This window comes from Miniopterus natalensis, chromosome 8 (assembly GCF_054644295.1).
Source record: "Miniopterus natalensis isolate mMinNat1 chromosome 8, mMinNat1.hap1, whole genome shotgun sequence".
NCBI lineage: Eukaryota > Metazoa > Chordata > Mammalia > Chiroptera > Miniopteridae > Miniopterus > Miniopterus natalensis.
This window is the reverse complement of record NC_142088.1, coordinates 82,317,131-82,336,573: the sequence shown is the minus strand read 5'-3', so window position 1 is coordinate 82,336,573 and position 19,443 is coordinate 82,317,131. Positions and strand designations below refer to the sequence as shown.

At 41.0% G+C, this 19,443-nt stretch overlaps 1 protein-coding gene across 1 annotated transcript; it reads left to right on the top strand.

Annotated features, from left to right (window-relative positions):
• The first annotated feature begins 3,395 nt into the window (after positions 1-3,395).
• Positions 3,396-19,232, top strand: POLR2D (RNA polymerase II subunit D). Its single transcript, XM_087819943.1, has 4 exons — positions 3,396-3,491; positions 9,778-9,958; positions 17,223-17,318; positions 18,516-19,232. The coding sequence occupies exons 1-4, from the start codon at positions 3,419-3,421 to the stop codon at positions 18,592-18,594; spliced, it is 429 nt and encodes a 142-aa protein (XP_087676069.1). The 5' UTR covers positions 3,396-3,418; the 3' UTR covers positions 18,595-19,232.
• The last annotated feature ends 211 nt before the right edge of the window (positions 19,233-19,443 follow it).

Sequence of the window (19,443 nt, the reverse complement as noted above, 5' to 3'; positions counted from 1 at the left end):
ATGTGAACTAAGTCACCTGGTTAGAGAGCAGTAGTGCTAATTCTGGTGGGGTGGGGGAGGTGCTGTAAAGCTGTTTCCAGATTAATACAAGGTCTATGGCCTTGGCTTCAATATTTGGCTTTGAAATACTATTTATTCACTGAGCTGTCTGAAGGACTTGACTCTAAACCAGTGCTGTACAAGGAACCAGTAGTAGCATCCTGAGGAACAAATATTTTTCCTTATTCTAAAATGAAGCTCTGACAAAGATTCTAGGATCGCTGCCTTTCTGCTGCTTACTCCCTCTGTTTCTATGTAGGTTCTGTAGGCTACAGCAAACTGAAAAACGAGTGATGCCTCCAATTTCAAAACTTCACTATTGATTTGCGGAACTAAATCAGAGTTCTCAAGTTCACCCTGTCAGTCACTCAAGTTGCTGTTGCCTGTCAAACCCCCAGCCCCAATATGGTCATTCTGGTCCCCAACCAAAGAAGTAACCCAGAGTGCTGACACTGGAACCTTCACAGGCTTGAGATTGAATCTTGGCCCTGCCATTTAGGAGCCAGGCAGCTGAATCTCCTGCTTTGTGACAGGAATGTGAATCTCTAAGGCAGCCTGTTCAAATTGCTTTGCCCAGGCCCCAGCATAAGCTGAAATGACTAGATGGCTGTGACTATCCAGATTGTCCTCCAGTGCTAGGTGTAGGTGGGAACTGGGCCAGTGTGAACCCTCCAGAACTGTAAGCTACTAATGGGTATAATTGGTGTGCACAGCCCATTAAGTCAGGCCAGGCTTTCTGAGAGGCATGGGTACTGAAGTAAGCCCAGCTTGACCTCAGGAAGAGGGTTTCTCAGGTAGAGTTAAACCACATTGCCACAGGCAGACAGGACTTAGAATCCAAGTCCAGGACTCCAGGGACAGCCTTCTGGAGGTTTTTATACCTGAAGTAAAGGACTGTTTGCGGAATCACACAACCACCATTCCCTCCCCATATACCCAATGCCTTTGTATCTCTAGAGTCTATTAATTTGGCTGCTTTTGTAGCACCAGCAGATGCCAAAGATTTCTTTAATTTATGAGGGAAATTGGGAGATTCTGTACATTAACCTTGAGTAAGTGGAGAACTGGGAAACGGTAGCATTCTGCTTTAGAGGTAGAACTCGAGTCCAAGTAGAAGACGAGTGGTTCATTCCACAAGGGATTCTTTGAGAGGTACTCCAGAAGGTTATATAGAAGAGGGAAGTTATTCTTTCGATTGAATGATACAGCAACATTAATGAAGAATGTTGTTATAACATTGCTCCATGTTTGTAGAATTACTGTGACATTTAAGGAAGTGGAATATGAGTTTGCCTTAAAGAATGAATATTCTGCTATGTACCTGATGGTTTTGTTCATCTTCCCCCTTCCCCCGTTTCTGATTACATGTTGGGGAGCATTGCCCGTGCCAGCCCTGGCTCCCAGATCCTCTTGTGACTGACCTATCCCTAACCAGAAGTGACCTCTTGCTCTGTATTCTTCTATAGCACTGTCTTTGACTTTCATACCGCTTGCCACTTTCTGTCTTTTATTATGGAAAATAAGTCCAGATCTTGCACCAGCTACTCTTGGTGAGCGCTCTGTGAGGACGGATTGATGACTGTCTTTTTAACCCCAGAGTGTTGCATATAAATGTTTACAATGGTTTCCTGAATGAAAATGTGGACAAACCAAGCTGTGATCATCACTGTATGTATTATTTGTTATTCTCCTCTCTTCATCTGTTGTCTTCTCCACTGCTGTGTGCGCAGAAGACACCAAGTGTTGGGTATCCAGCTAGCCCTTGGACCAGCACATAGTAAGGTACAGTAAGTAGTAGTTGCTCTGTAAAGGCCAGTTGATGGATAGATGGAAGAAAGAGACCTACACTGAGTTTCAGGCCCATTTCCCACACCCAGCTGCTGCATGTCCTGGGACTCCTCATCAGTACATCTGTTCACAGTTGTAATAAATTGTGTAGGAAAGCACTTCAAAACTGTAATAAACTCTGCCAGTACTGTACAACCTGAGGACTAAAAAGGGGCCACATACTAAATAAACCCGACGGATTTGGGGGAGGCCTGCATAGCAGGCCTTATAAACTCCGAGACTGAAAGTAACCAGAAAGGATAGCCTGAAGATAAAAATTCCTAACTAAAAGCAGGTCCTGGTGCGTAGTCATGTCCTAGGCCTTAACAAAGGTCAATTTTTACCTTTGAAATTGTCTATTGTCTTTGTGCATCTAAGATAACATACCTTTGAAATGTCAAATTAATTTTCTTTTCCAGACCCTTCAAGGCACACCGCCAGAACCAGAGCTGGGGACCATAGAACCCCTCATTATTATCTTGTGGCCCACATACCATCGCTATGGACTGTAAATGTTAACTTACCCTCTACCCACCAATGTAAAAGAAGTATGCGTCTCTCCGTTTTATTTTTTATCCAGTCCCACCCCCTTAATCTTCGATCAATGGATTTCATGTAACCCTCCTTTTGTCTCCTCCTTTGATTCTAATGTGTAAAATAAGCTGCAAAACTGCCATTCTCTGGAGCATTTTCTCAGTCTATGGAGATTTTGCTTCCTGACAATTGTCAGCTTGGCTCAAATAAAGTCTTATAAGACTTTTTCTTAGGCTGGAAGTTCTTTTGTCAACATACCCAATACATTTCTTCTGGAAAAAGAGAGAAAAAGCAAATTAATTTTGTAACAAGTATATTTATAAAACAAAGTAATACAAGGTACATATTCTTGTCTGTTAATTCATTTTTTGTTTAATAGAGTTTACATGATACCTAAACATTGCTCAATACTGAGCTGAAGGGTGACTATAATTATGTCCTTTATTTTACAGCCTTGTTTTCTCTGAAGTTGAAAACAGCAAATTTCATTTGCTTTTTTATGTGTCATCCAAAAGTTTCAAGAGATGTTAAAGGCCCTTCAATATCATTGTCCACGTGCTCAGAAGTATGAATAATTCACTACAGGGAGAATTTTGAGGTCTTGCTTCCCAGCATGACGCCAGTTTGATTTAAATTAATAAAAATTTAAAAATCCACTGAAAATCAAAAAATTTTAAATGCTTAAGGCATTGAAACAAATTCCATTGTATGTTTTTGCAGTCACCTACCCAGCTTTCCATCCATGGGGCTGCCCTGGGTCGGTCAGCGCATTCCCGCCTCTCCTGTCCGCAGGACCGCACTTCGCGAGGGGAGAAGGCAGGGCGCGGAAAGGCCGGGGACCAGCCCCGGGACTCCCCGCACCGCGCGGGTGGAGAAGAGGGGGGGCCTTCCGGCCCGCCCGGCCCCGCCCCTTCCGTGGCCCCGCCCCTCCGTGACCCCGCCCCTTCCGTGCCCCGAGCTGGCGCCCCAGCGCTTTTGCTTCCGGCGGTGGCGGTGGCGATGTGTGAGCGGCGCGGTGATGGCGGCCGGCGGCAGCGACCCGCGGGGCGGCGATGTGGAGGAGGACGCCTCGCAGCTCATCTTTCCCAAAGGTGGGGCCCGGGGCTGCCCGGCCGTCCCGCCGTTTCGCGTGGTCGCCGCAGGCCTGGTGTTGGCCCCGCTTGGTCCAGACACAGCGGGTCCCGGCGCGGCGAGGCGGGGCCTGCAACCCCGCGAGGGCGCGGGCCGCTCGGCACGGCGTCCGGAGGGAGGCGCCCGGGCCCCGTGGCGCCCCCCCCACGGCCCGGGCCCCCCGGCGTCCCCCCTACGGCCCGGGCCCCCCGGCGCCCTCCCCCCGGCGGGGCGGCTCGGCTGCCTGCTCGTGGTTCGTGGTCCCTGAGACGGGTCAGAGGCGGACAGAGCCGACGCTAGGCCGAGGGGTCCGGACAGGCCGTCGTCGGTCGTAACGCTGTTAGAAGAGTCCAGCGGGGCTGAACTCAACTTCCTTTGGTGCAGAGGCGACCGCGCGTTTTGCCGGCCGAGTGAGGGAGCAGAGGGAGGGACGGTGCGGGGCGGCTCAGTCGGCCGGAGATGAAAATTACAAAAACTGGGAAGGGCGTTGGTGCGTTTGAAATACGTTTGGGTTTGTCGCCTGGCGCTTATGGGAGTTAAATTCCAAGCCTCCCACAGCCCGTCCTGTGTTGGCTGGAACAAACAGTAAATTATTTTGGCAGCTCTTAGTTCTCATGGGCAAGCGCTTTGAAGAAGGTAGGGCCACCCTTGGGATGCAGCCCTGAATTGTTAGAAATGGTGTTAGTGTTTTATTTAAGCCTTTGTGGGCTTAAAGTTGAGGCCTAGTCGGGAAGAGTGTTCAGAGGACCCTGGCTAGGGGTTGGCCAAGGAGACAATGTTTGTCACGTGGCAGCATGTACAGCAAATTTTGCTATCAGAGAACTTTGTCCCTTCAGTGTGATGAAACCAAAAATGAGGAAGCTTAAGATTTTAGAATACCATGTCGTGTAGGTACTGAAAAACAAAGTACATGGAGGAAACCTTAACAATACCCTTCTGTTTTAAAAATCATGTAATTTTATTATATAATTATATTGTGAAAATTTATATAATCTATTGTATAAATTATATAATTTAAAATCATAGTTATATAATTAAAATTTAAAATTGCTCTTATTTTTGTTGTTAATCCTCACCTAAGGGCATTTTTCCATTGATTTTTTTAGAGAGTGGGGGGTGCTGCCAGAGAAAAACTTCCGTGTGAGAGAGACATGGATTGGTTGTCTCCCACACCTGATAACCAGGACCAGGGATCAAACCTGCAACCCAGGTACATGCCCTTGACCGGAAATCCCTTAAGTGCTAGGTGCCCACTGACATTTTAACCACTGAGCCACACCAGCCAGGGCTTGTATAATTTTTCACAATAAAAAGTGAAACTCCTCACCCTTTCTCCCAGAGGAAACTACTATAAACAGTTTACTGCTTATTCTTCCAAATTAATTTTATGTTTATTCATAAATATACACTTTTTTCTTTGCAAAATGGAATTATGCTATAGAAAGCATACAGCTTTTAAAAATTTTGATGGTTTATTGAATAGAACTGTCCTTTTAAAAGGCTACGTAGTACTTAATGGTTATACTATAATATTGTTTATCTGTTGATAGGTTGCTTCCAGTTTTCTATTTCATAGCCTCAAGTGCAAATATTTCCATAGGATAGCTCCATAGAAGTTTTTTGCATAATGGCAACATTTGTTTCTTTTTAAAAGTGTAATAACTAAGAAGGAGGTGGGTTTCTTAATTTCATGATAAATTAAGAAACTTAATTTAAGCCACTTAAATTAAGCCACTTTTTTGTATCTGGGTTTTCTCTAGATACTTTTAATTTAGTGTTGTTTTTTACACTCTAAAAATACTTGTTTTAATAAAATCAAGTAGCATCTCGTACACATAAAAATTTTTATTGAATCTGGTATAATTAGATCATATATCCTATCAATCTGTTATCTTTAACTTCTCAGCTGATATAGGCATATAAAGTGTTACGTATTTTAGAATATATGTAGATATATAGAAACAACAGTAAGTACTTAAAAGATAAGGAAAGCCTTTGCTATGGGATGGAAAGTAAACAAATGTGTGAAATTAATTGTAGGACTGAAAGACTGAAGGAGACGACTGAAAGCTGTGTACTTTTAGTGGCATTTTTCACAAGCATATTTGCCCACAAATAAAATTTATTCTTCATCTATGTAATGTAATTAACAATTCTATTGAAGAAATTAGAAAGAAAGCCATTTTTCTAAAAAGGATTATATAATCCCAGTCACTCCCTCCCTCAACTAAAGAAATCCCCTTGACCATTTTGTACTAGAGAGGAAAATGTATGGTGTAAGAATACCATCTGAAATTGCCACCCTTGTCATAAAACATCAATGGTTGCAATGGAGGATCCTCAAGGAAATTTCCAGATGAGTTACTGGCAAGGAATTTTTTTCCTTGTTATAGGAACAGGGATTAGTGAATTGTGGCTATTGCTCTTAAAATATCTGCACAGGCGGTTAATAACTTGTAGGTCCCCTGATCTATTTCCTTTAGTTTTCCAGATAAATTATGTATAGTGTGAGTGTGAGTGTGAGAGATTTCACCTAAAAATGGTTGTTGTGGTTAGCCTTGTGTCCTAACTCTCCATAGTTATGAAAAAGTGTATGAACCACCTCTTTGTTCCCCATTTATTATTATTTATTTTAATCCTTACCCAAGGACATGTTTTTATTGATTTTGTTATTGGTGGTGGTGGTGTTAATCCTTGGGATATTTTTTCCATTGATTTTTAGAGAGAGTGGAAGTTGGCAGGGAGAAGCATGATGTGAGAGAGACATGCTTCAACCAGGGCTGGGGATCGAACCTGCAACCCAGGTACGTGCCCTTGACTGGGAATCAAACCTGAAACCTTTCGGTATGCAGGCCAGCGCTCCGACAACTGAGCAATATCCAGCAGGGCTTCCCCCCCATTTATTGATTTTAAATCCCGGAAATGCCTGTGTAGGTCTCAGGCACCTGTCTCCTAGGTCCTCCAAGTCATAACTTGGCTGCCTTACCCTTTCATTGGTTGAAAAGAGTGAGGGTGATGTATAAATAGTACTTGAGCATTGCCCTCTGTGAGGAGTAGTGACAGGTGACTAGTCTGCTGGTTTCCTAAGTTTATTCATTACATTTCACAGGTAAATTTGTTTAGTGTGGAAAGGTAGGCACCTCTAACTTTGGGCGATTTTCCAGAATCCTTAAAAACATCAACAGCTGCTCTGGCAGGTGTGGCGCAGTTGATTGAGCATGGTCCCATGCACCAAAAGGTTACTAGTTCTATTCCCAGTCAGGGCACATGCCCGGGTTGCTGATTCGATCCCCAGTAGGGGGTGTGCAGGAGCCAGCCTATCCATGGTTCTCTCTCATCAGTGTTTCTCCCTCTCTCTCAAATCAATAAAAACATAAACAAACACATGACCAGCTGTGACAAACTGGTAGGTGATTATTAGTACTTGTATAGCATCTTAATTTTCATTTTCTAAGGCTATGTTAATGCCGCAGCCTCAGAAGCTGAGACTGACCCCTGTTTAGCTGCTACTACCTTTTTCCCCCAATTATGTCACTTGTTACTCTCACTTCAGAGATTTGGGCTCATGCTTTCTGATATTTAGTGCATTCTCTACTTGCTGTTCTGAGGCAATAGTTTCTTCACTTGTGTACAACCTCAAGAAGGTTTGACTGGAATTAGCTCTTAAGGTCCTCTTCTTCAAACTATGCTGCCCTCAGATAATAGCTTTGGGTGCCTATTATATTCTGTAGCAATGAGAACCTTTCAAGTAAAAAGTTTCCTTTGACACCCCCGCCCCCCCCCCGGCCCCACAAATACAGTTGTGAAAGGAGAATGAAGCTCTTGTCACCTGGCCCAAGAAATGGAAGGCATTAATCTGATAGAAGTGTTCATGATTTCCCCAGTATCACGTGTAAATGCCGAATTGCAAGTAACTGGAATTTTCTCACTGTTGCTTCCTCTTCATCAGTGTGGCATTATAAACATGATCTCATGTTCATGGATGATTTCTACTTTGGGGGAACTCACTGATAAGGGAGGGACAGGCAGTTAAAAACCAGCTGTAATACTTTGTAATAAGTATTAGGAACATATGCTCCTTTGGGAATGTGAGGGAGATAATGATATTCCTAAGGAGATAGCAGCATTTTAACAATGTCATACTGCCCGGCTGGGCGTGGCTCAGCAGTTAAGCATTGACCTAGGATCCAGGCGATCAGGGTTCGATTCCTAGTCAGGGCACATGCCTGGGTTGCGGGCTGCAGCCGATCAATGACTCTGTCATCATTGATGTTTCTATCTCTCTCTCTCCCTCTCGTTTCCTCTCTCTGAAATCAATAAAGATATATTCAAAAAAAACAATGTCAACCTGGAAATAGAGGAAAAGATTGCCGTATATTATGGAAAGGAGCCAAAGGTTTCTTTTTCTCTTTTAAACTTAGTTTTTAAAGATTGCTTATATAGGTATTCTCACTGGTCAAGAGAATTATTTTAAATGGGTGTTACGGTAAATAGTAAAACTATGTTTAGTTGATAGACTACTTTGACTATAAAATGCAGAGGGAATTGGCATTTTTATCTGCAAGCTCAAATTCTATTATATAATAGGTGACCTGGGTGAATAGATTAGTGCAGGTACAAAAATAGAATTTGGGCTATATTATTAATGTGTACTTCCAAACACTTGTCCTTTCCAAACATAATAGTTCTTAAAATGAGAGTATATTTTCAAATGACATCGGATAAAGGATCAATAACCAAAATATCTAAGGAACACATACAGTTCAGTAACAAAAAATAATCCTATAAAAAATGGGCAGACAGTGAATATACTGAAGAAAAAAAAAGGCAGAAAGACATTTCTCCAGAGAACACATACAAATGGCCAACAAACATGAAAAGATGCTCAACATCATAAATCATCAGAGAAATGCAAATCAAAACCACAATGAGATATCACTGCACCTGTCAGAATGGCTGTCCTCAGTAAATCAACAAACAAGTGTTGGCAGAAATGGGGAGAAAAGGGAATCCTCATACACTGTTGGGAATGCAGATTGGTGCAGCCACTGTGGAAAACAGTGTGGAGATCCCTCAAAGAACTAAAAATACATCCAGCAATTCCACTTCTGGGTATTTACCCAAAGAAAGCAAAACATTCAGAAATATATATATACCCTTGTGTTCACTGCAGCATTATTTACAATAGTCAAGCTATGGGAGCAACCCAAATGCCCATCATTAGATAAATGGATCAAAAAAAGTGATACAATAGAATATTACTAAGTCATAAAAGTAATGAAATCTAGCCCTGGCCAGTGTGACTGAATGGATAGAATGTTGGCCTGTGAACCCAAGGGTCATGGGTTAGATTCCCAGTCAAGTGCATGTACCTGCGTTGCAGGCTCGATTCTCAGTCCCAGTCAGGGCTCCTGCAGGAGGCAACCAATCAATGTTTATCGATATTTCCCTCCCTCCCTTCCACTCTCATCAGTGTTAAAAATATCCTTGGGTGAGCAATACCAAAAAATAATTGCCATTTCGGACAACATGGATAGACCTAGAGGGTATTATGCTAAGTGAATATAAGTTAGAGAAAAAAATACTGTACAGTTTCACTTATATGTGGAATCTTAAAAAAAATAAATGAACAAACAACAAAACCAGACTCCAGAAACAGAGACCAAAGGGTTGGTTGCCACAGTGGAGGGGGATGAGGGAATGGGTGAAAAGTGGAAGGGGAATATAGTCAATAATATTGTGGGAGGTTCACACAGTGACAGATGATTACTAGAATTAGTAGGATGAGTGATCACACTGTAAGGTATAAAGATGTCTAATCACTGTATTGTATACCTAAAACTAATATAACCAATATAATATTGTATACCAACTATACTTAAATTTTTTAAGTCAAAAAAATTGAGAGTATAATATTATGAAGTAGATTATGAGCTTATGCAAGTTAGAGGGAAGTAATTGTTGGTTAGGTCCCATTTTGAAACCAATAACTGGCCTAATTTAGGAAAACGTTGTGTCATTTAATAGCATGTCTAGGTCAGGTTCTTTGATATCAGAAACTAGCCCAAATGAGCTTTTTAGTATCTTATGAACTCCACTGTGCCTTGTGGTACACAAGTCTGGGTGAAGGTAAAGTTGTAGGTTATGAAGCCTCTGGATTTCTACAGGGACGGAGACTTGCTGTTAGTCTCAAAGACAAAAATCAACATTTAGAAGCTGACTTTTGAAGGAATATTTTTAGCTGACATTTATGCTTCTCACAAATAGAGTTTGAAACAGCTGAGACACTTCTAAATTCAGAAGTTCACATGCTTCTGGAACATCGAAAGCAACAGAATGAGAGTGCAGAGGATGAACAGGAACTTTCTGAGGTCTTCATGAAAACTTTAAACTACACAGCTCGTTTCAGTCGTTTCAAAAACAGAGAGACCATTGCCAGTGTCCGTAGGTGAGTGCTGAAAGAAAGTTTTTATTAATCCAGAAACTATGGGACATCTGCAGGTAGAATACTACCCCCCCCAATCTGTAGGTTTAATGTATGTAAAATTGTCAAAATTTAAAAATTGCTTATAAGGCTAAATTTCTCTTTTGCCATCTTCTCCTATACCCCGAATCCCAGTTACCTTGCAAAGTAACTATTGTTAGCCGGTTGTTAGCCCTTCAGATCTTTTTTCATGCATTCGTATATATATGCCTATAAAAATACAAAATGGCATTGTTTTCTGTGTGTTTTTTTAATGAAGTGGGCTTATTTATTACTAATCTGGAATGTCTTAGAGGTCTTTGTAAGTTAATACATTCTTTCTGGGTCTTCATTTTACCTTTCAAAATCAAGATGGCCAGCTTTCAGCACTTTTTCCTAAGACATTGCTTCTCAAATTGGGTTGGATGTGCCCCTGGGAAACTGATGTGCTGTGGGCATTGGAGCCACAGGTAGAGCAGCACACCTTCCTGAAATGTCAGTTTTACTGGATGGTAGGTGATTTAAAACATTTTACATTAAAGCAAACAGATACCAGCATGTTATGGACTAAAACAAAAAAATACATATGAATTCTTTTTTTTTAAATATATCTTTGTTGGTTTCAGAGAGAGGGAGAGAGAGAGATAGAAACATCAGTGATGAGAGCGTCATTGATCAGCTTCCTCCTGCACACCCCATACTGGGGGTTGAGCCCACAACCTAGGCATATGCCCCGATGGGGAATTGAACCTCAATCTCCTGGATCATAGGTTGATGCTCAACCCCTGAGCCATACCAGCTGGGCTATATGAATTCTTGAATTAACTCATGAGAGTTAAAGCCTTGCAGTTGCAGAAAGTCATTGGAGCCTCTGCCCCCAGGTTGCCTACAGGTACTTGTTTGCTCTGTGCTAGTGAAAATGTTGGGAAGTATTGTCCTAAGGAAAAGCAGACGGAAAAAGATGTATATCATAGATAGTTTTCAGGGAGCTCTTTATAATAGTCAAAGCTAAAGCAACCTAAACATTCAGCAGTAATTAAATACATTGTGGTAAATCCATTTGATGGGCTACTATGGTGTCATAGTGGTAGAAAATGAAATGGAAAGATGTTCACATATGTTAAGTGTGCAGAAAATGAAGGTGGTAAACCTTATGTGAAGTAGAGTCTGTTCTGACAAGTGTGGATGTATGCATGGAGAAGAGAGAGAAAGGAACTATGTAGAGCTTCCATACAAAACTCCAAACTGTTGGGCCTAAAAGATGACTTGAATAAATGAAGGTGGACTTACACATTCATCAGTGAAAAGTCTTTATATTGTAAAAATGTCAGTTCTCCCCAAATTAATGTATACATTTGCCATTCTAAATCCTCAAGAGAATTGAGAGGGGGAGCTGAATGAAATAACCTTAAATTTGTAAGAATTGTCAAAATTTTTAAAAAAGAAAAATGAAAGGGAATTTTCCTTATGGGAAGTCAAAATACATTAAAAAGTGACAGCAATTAAAATAATACAGTGACACTTTGCCATGAAATAGATCATTGAAACAGAATAGAAAAGTCAGAAATATTAAAATACAAATTTATTATATTTTATATGAGTTCAATATATGGTAAAAATGGCACTAAATTAGTGGGGAAATATTTTGCAACAAAACTTGAACTGTATATTACACCAAAATAAATTCCTAAGAAATTAAGAATTTAAATGTAAACTGAGACATAAAAGTACCATGTAACAACATGAGTGAATGTATATATTATCTTGGCTGTGGTTTAGTAAGACTTTATTTTAAATTTATCTTTATTGTTCAAAGTATTACAGATATCCCCTCTTTTCTTCCCCCATTGATCTCCTCCACCCTGCCCCCCCCCCAAGGCCTTCACCACACTATTGTCTGAGTCCATGGATTATGCATATATTCATATAAGTTCTCTGATTAATCTCTCCCCACCCACTTCCCCACTTCCACCTTCCCACTGAGATTCCTCAGTCTGTTTCATGCTTCTGTGTCTCTGGATCTATTTTGTTCCTCAGTCTATTTTGTTTATTAGATTCCACATTTGAGTGAGATCATATAAAACTGAATCAGAAAGAATCAGACAACCTTAAAAGGCTAATAACAACTGATGAAATTGAAATAGTAATTAAAAAAAAACTCCCAGAAACCCAGTCTGGATGGCTTCACAGGGGAGCTTTCTAATTCTTTAAGTTGTAGGGTTAGTTTACTAAAAATATTTCTTGCTTTTTGAGGTAGTGCTATGAACTTCCCTCTCAGGACTGCTTTCTCTGTTTCCCATAGGTTTTGGGTTGTTGTGTGTTCATTTTCACTTGTCTCCCGGAAGTTTTTGATTTCTTTCTTGACCTTATTGGTAACTCATTCATTATTTAATCACGTGGTATTTAGCCTCCATGTGTTTGAATGTTTTTGAGTATTTTTACTGTAGTTGATTTCTAATTTCATGCCATAGTGATCTGAGATGCTTGATAAGATTTCAGTCTTCTTGAGCTTTTAGAGACTTATTTTACATTTAAGGCTGTTATTGATACTTATCTATTGCCATTTTAATTCTCTATGCCTATGTTTCTCTTTCTATATATTTCTACTAACTACAGCAGTTCCTTTAACATTTCCTGCAATGCTGGTTTGATGGTGATAAACTCCTTTAGCCTTTTTTTGTCTGGAAAGCTCTTTATTTCACCATCTATTTTGAATGATAGCCTTGCTGGATAGAGTAGTCTTGGTTTCAGATCCTTGTCTTGCATTACCTTGAATACTTCATGCCATTCCCTTCTGGCCTGTAGAGTTTCTGATGAGAAGTCAGCTCACAACCTATGGGAGCTCCTTTGTAGGTAACAGATTGCTTTTCTCTAGCTGCCTTTAATATTCTCTCTTTGTCTTGAATTCTTGGAATTTTAATTATGATGTGTCTGAGTGTGGGCCTCTTTGGATTCTCCTTGCTTGGGACTCTCTGTGTCTCCTGAACTTGTGTGACTTTCTCCTTCACCAGGTTAGGGAAGTTTTCTGCCATTATTTCTTCAGACAGGTTCTTTATCCCTTGGTCACTTTGTTCACCTTCTGGCGATGCTATGATATGAATATTGTTGTTTCATGTTGTCCCACAGCTCTCTTAAACTGTCCTGTTTAATTGTTTTTTCTTTTTGGATCTCTGATTGAGTAATTTTTTTCTACCTTGTCTTCTCTTTCGCTGATTTGATCCTCAGCTTCCCCTAATCTGCTGTTTATTCCTTCCAGTGTATTCTTTATTTCTGCTATGTCATAACCTAATTTCCTTCATAGTCTCCATATCTTTCTTCATGCTGTTGAGCATCCTTACAATCAGAATTCTGAACTCTATATCTAATAGATTGCTTATCTCTATTTCATTTAACTTTTTCTGGAGACTTTTCTTGTTCTTTCATTTGGGGCTTGTTTTTTGGTCTCCCCATTTTGGCTGCCTCTTTGAGTTTGTTTCTGTGCATTAGGTAGGCCTGCTAGGACTCTCAGTCTTTTTGGACAGCCTCTGGTACAGGCCTATGTCAGATGCAATTTGTGACTGGCCCTGAGTACCCTTTCTGGAGTTATCAACAATCCTTGGCTTGAGGTCTCCTCTGCTGGGGCTGGGTGCAGTTGGATAGGACCAAGATGCACACCAAAGTGTGCTTTTCCAATGTCCGGGTCCAGAAGCAAGTCAGGCAAAGACTTAAAGCACTCTGAGGTCTGCCTCCACCTGCAGGCTAATAAATCTGATTCTCTTAATGAGCCTCAGGGTGTAGAAACTCCACAGGGTGTGGCAGCTGGTTGTTATCAGTCTTAATGATCCTCAGGCTGTAGAAACTCCACTGGGTATGGCGAGAGGTTTTCCAGCAGGATGGAGCAATTGCTTCCCTTCAGGCGAAAGCAGCAAAATGTCTGCCTAAGAAAGATGTCCTCTGCAGTATAGGGGAATGACTTGGCACAGGAATTCAGATGCTTCCCTTTGAGCTCCATGTCCAGGGCCCACAGCCCTAGGTTCTCCTCACACAGCTCTAGTCCACTCTGTCCTCCCTCTGCTGGAGCCCAAGGTGAGTGGCTACACACAAAGCTCTGTGTGTTGGCTCTTTAAGCGGGTGCCTGCATTTCCAGGCGTTTCTCCTTGGCAGACAGAAGCCCTGCTGCTTTTCATAGCCAGATGTTATGTGGGCACCTTTCTCAGTTCTGTGCTCTTGGCTGGGAAGCCCAGCCTGGGGTTTAGGCCCCAGAGTCCTCAGTGGGAACCCCCCACAGCTGAGATATCCCTCAGACCTTCAGCTGCTGCCTGTGGGAGCCCAGCCAGCCCTCTCATTTCTCTGCACTTCCTACACCTCTCTATGTGGTCTCCCCTTTCCCTCCTTGGTTATGAGGGTGTTCTACAGCCAGTCTTTAGTTGCAGTTGATTATTCAGGATGGTTTTCTATATTTTAGTTGTAATTCCAGGTTGTTCCCGGGAGAGTGTCAATGTAGCTTCCACTCAGTCCACCACCATCTTTAAGTTCCAGCAAGATTTTAAATGTGGAAAACTTGATTGATTCTAGTTGAATGTAAGCTTTTGTGAAAGCAGGGATGTGGTCGTATTCATCACTGTGTCAGTATCATTATAGACACTAAATAATTAATTGATTAAGTAAATGAATTTGCATAAATATATTTAAACTTTCCTATATCAAATAAAATGCCATGTGTAAAATGTAAGTATCAACAAACTAGGGGAGGATTGATATCCTTAGATGACACCCAGTTTATAAAAATTGCTTGATTTATATCAGAACTTTAAATGATTATTTCACATGAAATAATGTTCATCTTCAAGAAATCAAAGAGGTGGTAAAATAGCTAAGTAGACTTAAAAAGATGAAAAAGAATGGATAATGTAGTGTAACATGTAGGGGAAATGGACATTGTCATTTATTGCTGCTGGAAGTTTATATTGGTAAAGCTCTTGTAGGGGACTGTCTCTCAGAAGCCTTCTAGACAGTCATATCCTTTGAACAATTCTACTTAATTAAAAAAAAAATAAATAATTTATTTTTTGTTAATCCTCACTGAGGGATATTTTTTTCATTTTTTTGGGGGGGGTGGGGTGGGAGGGAGAGTAGAAAGGAGGAGGAGAGACAGAAAGAGAGAAACATCCATGTAAGAGAGACACATCAGTTGGTTGCCTCCTGCACACTTCCTGATCCAGGGCTGAGGATCAAACTTGAGACCGAGGTATGTGCCCTTGACTAGAATCAAACCCAGGATCCTTCAGTCTGCTATCCGAGGCTGTAACTAGCTAGGGCTTTAATTTATTTTTAAAACACACAGTAATCAAATGCACAAAGAACTATGCATTTCTAATGATATTCAAAAAGCACTGGAAACAACTGAAATGTTTAACAAGAGGAAATTTGATGTATAAATTATAGCACAACTTTTCAGTGGAATCTACTGTTCAAGGTAGTTATCCTAAAAAAAGTTACTGTGTTATGGAGTGAAAAATGGCCAGTTGCATTCCCTGGCTGGTGTGACTCAGTGGTTAGAGTGTTGGCCTTTATACCTAAGGGTCACGGGTTTGGATTCTTATCAAGTGCACATCCCTGGGTTGCAGGTTCAATCACCGGCCCCGGTGGGGTCACATGAGAGAGGCAACCAATAGATGTGTCTCACATCCATCTTTTCCCCTCTCCCACTACCCCTTCTTCTTTCCCTCCCTTCCATTCTCTCTGAAAAGCAGTGGAAAAAAATATAATCTGGTGCGGATTAACCAAAAAAAAAACAAAAGAAAAATGGCTAAGTTAACTGTATTTTCTTTACAAAATGAAAATAGCTTTAAGTGACAAAGAGTTACAAAACAGAATGTGTGAGTTTATATTCTCAAACAGAAAATTGTTTAGAATGATATACTAAGATGGTGTGTTTTCTTTCTAAATAAGTTTTCTCTGAAACCACATTTACCATTGATGAGCTCTTTTATTTTTTATTTATTTATATATTTTTAAAGGTTTTTTTAATTGGTTTTTAGAGAGAGAGAGAGAAACATCGATATGAGAGTGAAACATTGATCAGCTGCCTCCTGAACACTCCTCACTGGGGACTGAGCCCACAACTGGGACATGTGCCCAGACCAGGAATTGAACCAGCAACCTTTTAGTACATGTATGATGCCCAGTGAACCATGCCACACCAGACAGGGCAGTGAGCTCTATTTTAAGAGGTAGATATGATTTGCGTTGGCTGTTCTTTTTTTGTTGTTAATTGTCACACAGGGATATTTTTTTCATTGATTTTTTTTTTTAGAGAGGAGGGGGAGAGAGAGAGAGAAACATTGATGTTAAAGAGACACATCGATTGGTTGCCTCAACCCGACCGGGGCCAGGGATTGAACCTGCAACCCAGGTAGCTGTCCTTGACCCGGAATCAAACCCTTGATCCTTTGGTATGTGGGCCAACCCTCTACTCTAGCCAGTGAGAGTCACCGGCCAGGGCATTGGCTGTTCTTTTATACAGTTTGACATTTAAAATAAGATGCAGTTTACCTATATATTTGTCCAAAGTAAGATATGCCTGTATTTTTTTTTTTTTGATAAATTTAAAAGACTTTCCTCCAAGTCAAATACCTAATAGATTGGGGACATCTAACATCATGAGTTTAACATAAAATTAATAACAAAGGAAGCAAGGAAGTGTGGTGGGAAGAGCAGAGGGCAACAAAATAAATTCCCGGGGAAAGGTGGTGTGGTCCTTGAGGAATACTGTAGTTTCTTAAAAGTTGTTATAGTAGGGCTTCTCTGCCTGAGTGTGTGCTCGTTTTTTTTACCCCCCAAATTTATCTTTATTGATTTCAGAGAGAGGGAGAGAGATTTGAAACATCAGTGAGAGAGAGTCATTGGTCTGCTGCCTCCTGCACCATCCCCAACTGGGGATCTAGCCCACATCCCGGGCTTGTGCCCTGGCTGGGAATCGAACTGAAATCTCCTGGATCCTAGGTTGATGCTCAACTGCTGAGCCATGCCTGGCCGGGCTGAATGTACTCTCTTAAGGTTCATTGCCTGCCTGATTTTGTTGTAACTTCCTGTTCTCTGGGAATAGGGGAAGAAGTGATTTGAAGGTGAGATTTTGTAGCCACCCTGACCATTGTGGAAAGACTGCAGTGCTTTCCTTTCCTCTTCCGTGCTGCAATTGATCCCCTTTCCCTATTCATCCTTCTTTAATTATGTTTTGTTTTGTTTTGATTTTCTTCCTTATGATCAGCTTGTTGCTTCAGAAGAAGCTTCATAAGTTTGAGTTGGCCTGTTTGGCCAACCTTTGTCCAGAGACTGCTGAGGAGTCCAAGGCTCTGATCCCAAGGTTAGTGCTGGGGATGGTAAATTCTATGTGTTTTGGACATATTACTACATATAGAATTGCTGTGTCTAAAAAGTGAGTGCATTTAAAATCTGGATAGATATAAACATTGAATGAGAGGGCCTTTCTTAACAGTGTGAGGATGATTTTGTAGCACACCAACTGTTAGTATAAATGTAGAATAGCTGAAATTCTCATACTCTGGTGGTAGGCTGCAAATCAGTGCAGTTACTTTGGCTACATCTAGTAAAGTTAAAGATGGATATTCCTCATTACCCCCAAATTTATTCCTGGATACATGCCACTCTTACAGTCTGAAAGTAGATATGTATCTCAGTGTCCATTGCTGCATTGTTAGTGATAGCAGAAACATGACCATCAACAAGAGACTGGAAAAATAAGTCATTATATGATCAGACAGTGTTTATTATATAGCAGTGAAAAAATCAATGAGCTAGAACAACGTGGAATAATGTCAACACATGCAGAATGAATTTTGAGCCAAAAAAGTGCGGAAAGATACAGTATGATGCCATTTCTTTTTAAAAATTTTTAAAAAATGTTTTTATTGATTTCAGAGAGAGGAAGGGAGAGGGAGAGAAAAACAGATCAGTTGCCTCTGGCACCCCCCCTCCACTGGGGATTGAGCCCACAACCTGGGCATGTGCCCAGACCAGGAATCAAACCGGCAACCTCCTTCCTGGTGTGTGGGTCAACACTCAGCCACTGAGCCACACAGGCTGGTTGATGTTGTTTCTTATAAAGTTTAAAAACAGTGCTGTATATTACTTATAGATATCTTTACATGTACATATATTAAGTAGAAAAATATTTATAGGGATGATAAATACCAAATTTAGGATAATGGTTACTTCTGGTGAAGGGGGGAGGTGAAGGTGTTGGGATGGGGGAGTATGCACAGTCATCAATTTGTTCCTGTTATGTTTATTAAGAAATCTGAATCAAATAAGGGTAACTATTAAGGTTAACTTATTTTCTATACCTTTGTATGTTTGAAATACTTCATAATGTTTTTGAAAGGAATGGTAGGTAATATTGAAAGGTAAAAAAAAGTGTCTGTGTTTAGGGATAAATGGAGAGCTGGGCAGCTGTGCTCAAATATTGGCATACGTTAAAGATGAGTGTGGGAAACATTGTCTGTTGCTGAGACACTCGTTTCTTGGTTTTTTTTTTTTGTAGCTTGGAGGGGCGATTTGAAGATGAGGAACTGCAGCAGATTCTTGATGATATCCAGACCAAGCGCAGCTTTCAGTATTAATCTCTAACATCACTCTGCTGCTGAGGGAGTCATGTCCCAGGATGGCACTACTGTCTCCCAGGATCATAGAAGACACTGGGACTTCTTTTGGATACAACAACCCAGCTTGGTCTTGGTTTGAGTTGCTATGTCAGACTTGACAGTTAGATCATGATAACCGTGTAATCTTGGAGAGGCCTTGCAGCGACTCCTTGTGGCTTCATAAACTTGCCTCTGGAAAGGGTGAGGTGGGGTGATGTGCATATAAACTATGCTGTTGACTGCCTCATACCATGGTTTTTGACCCCTGTGTTATTTTTTATTCCTAGTATTTCATGTTTTGATTTCAGTGTGTTTATAGTTTTTGAAACTGTACTAGAACATGTAAAACTGGTATGGGAGCCCAGCTGGTGTGGGTCAGCGGTTGAGCATCGACTTATGATCCAGGAGATCAAGGTTCAGTTCCTGGTCAGGGCACATGCCCAGGTTGTGGGGCTTGATCCCCAGTAGGGGGTGTGCAGGAGGCAGCTGATCAGTGACTCATCATTGATGTTTCTGTCTCTTTTTCTCCTTGAAATCAATAAAAATATATTTAACAAAACAAAACCAAAAAAACAAAAACCTGGTATGGGAAACAACAGTCTTATCTAAGTGCAAAAGGAAGGATTAAACCAGACCTGTATCATTGTTTTAAATTCTTGAAGATAGCATGGTATTGTTAATGACCATGAGAGAGCCTGGAATCATAGTGCTTAACCCAGCAGACAGAAAGAAGCTCACCATGGAAAGCAGTTATGTCTGAGGATAACTGCTGAGTATTGTGGAGCCCACAGCCTTGAGGTAGACAGGTATGTAGCCTGTTTTCTTGCA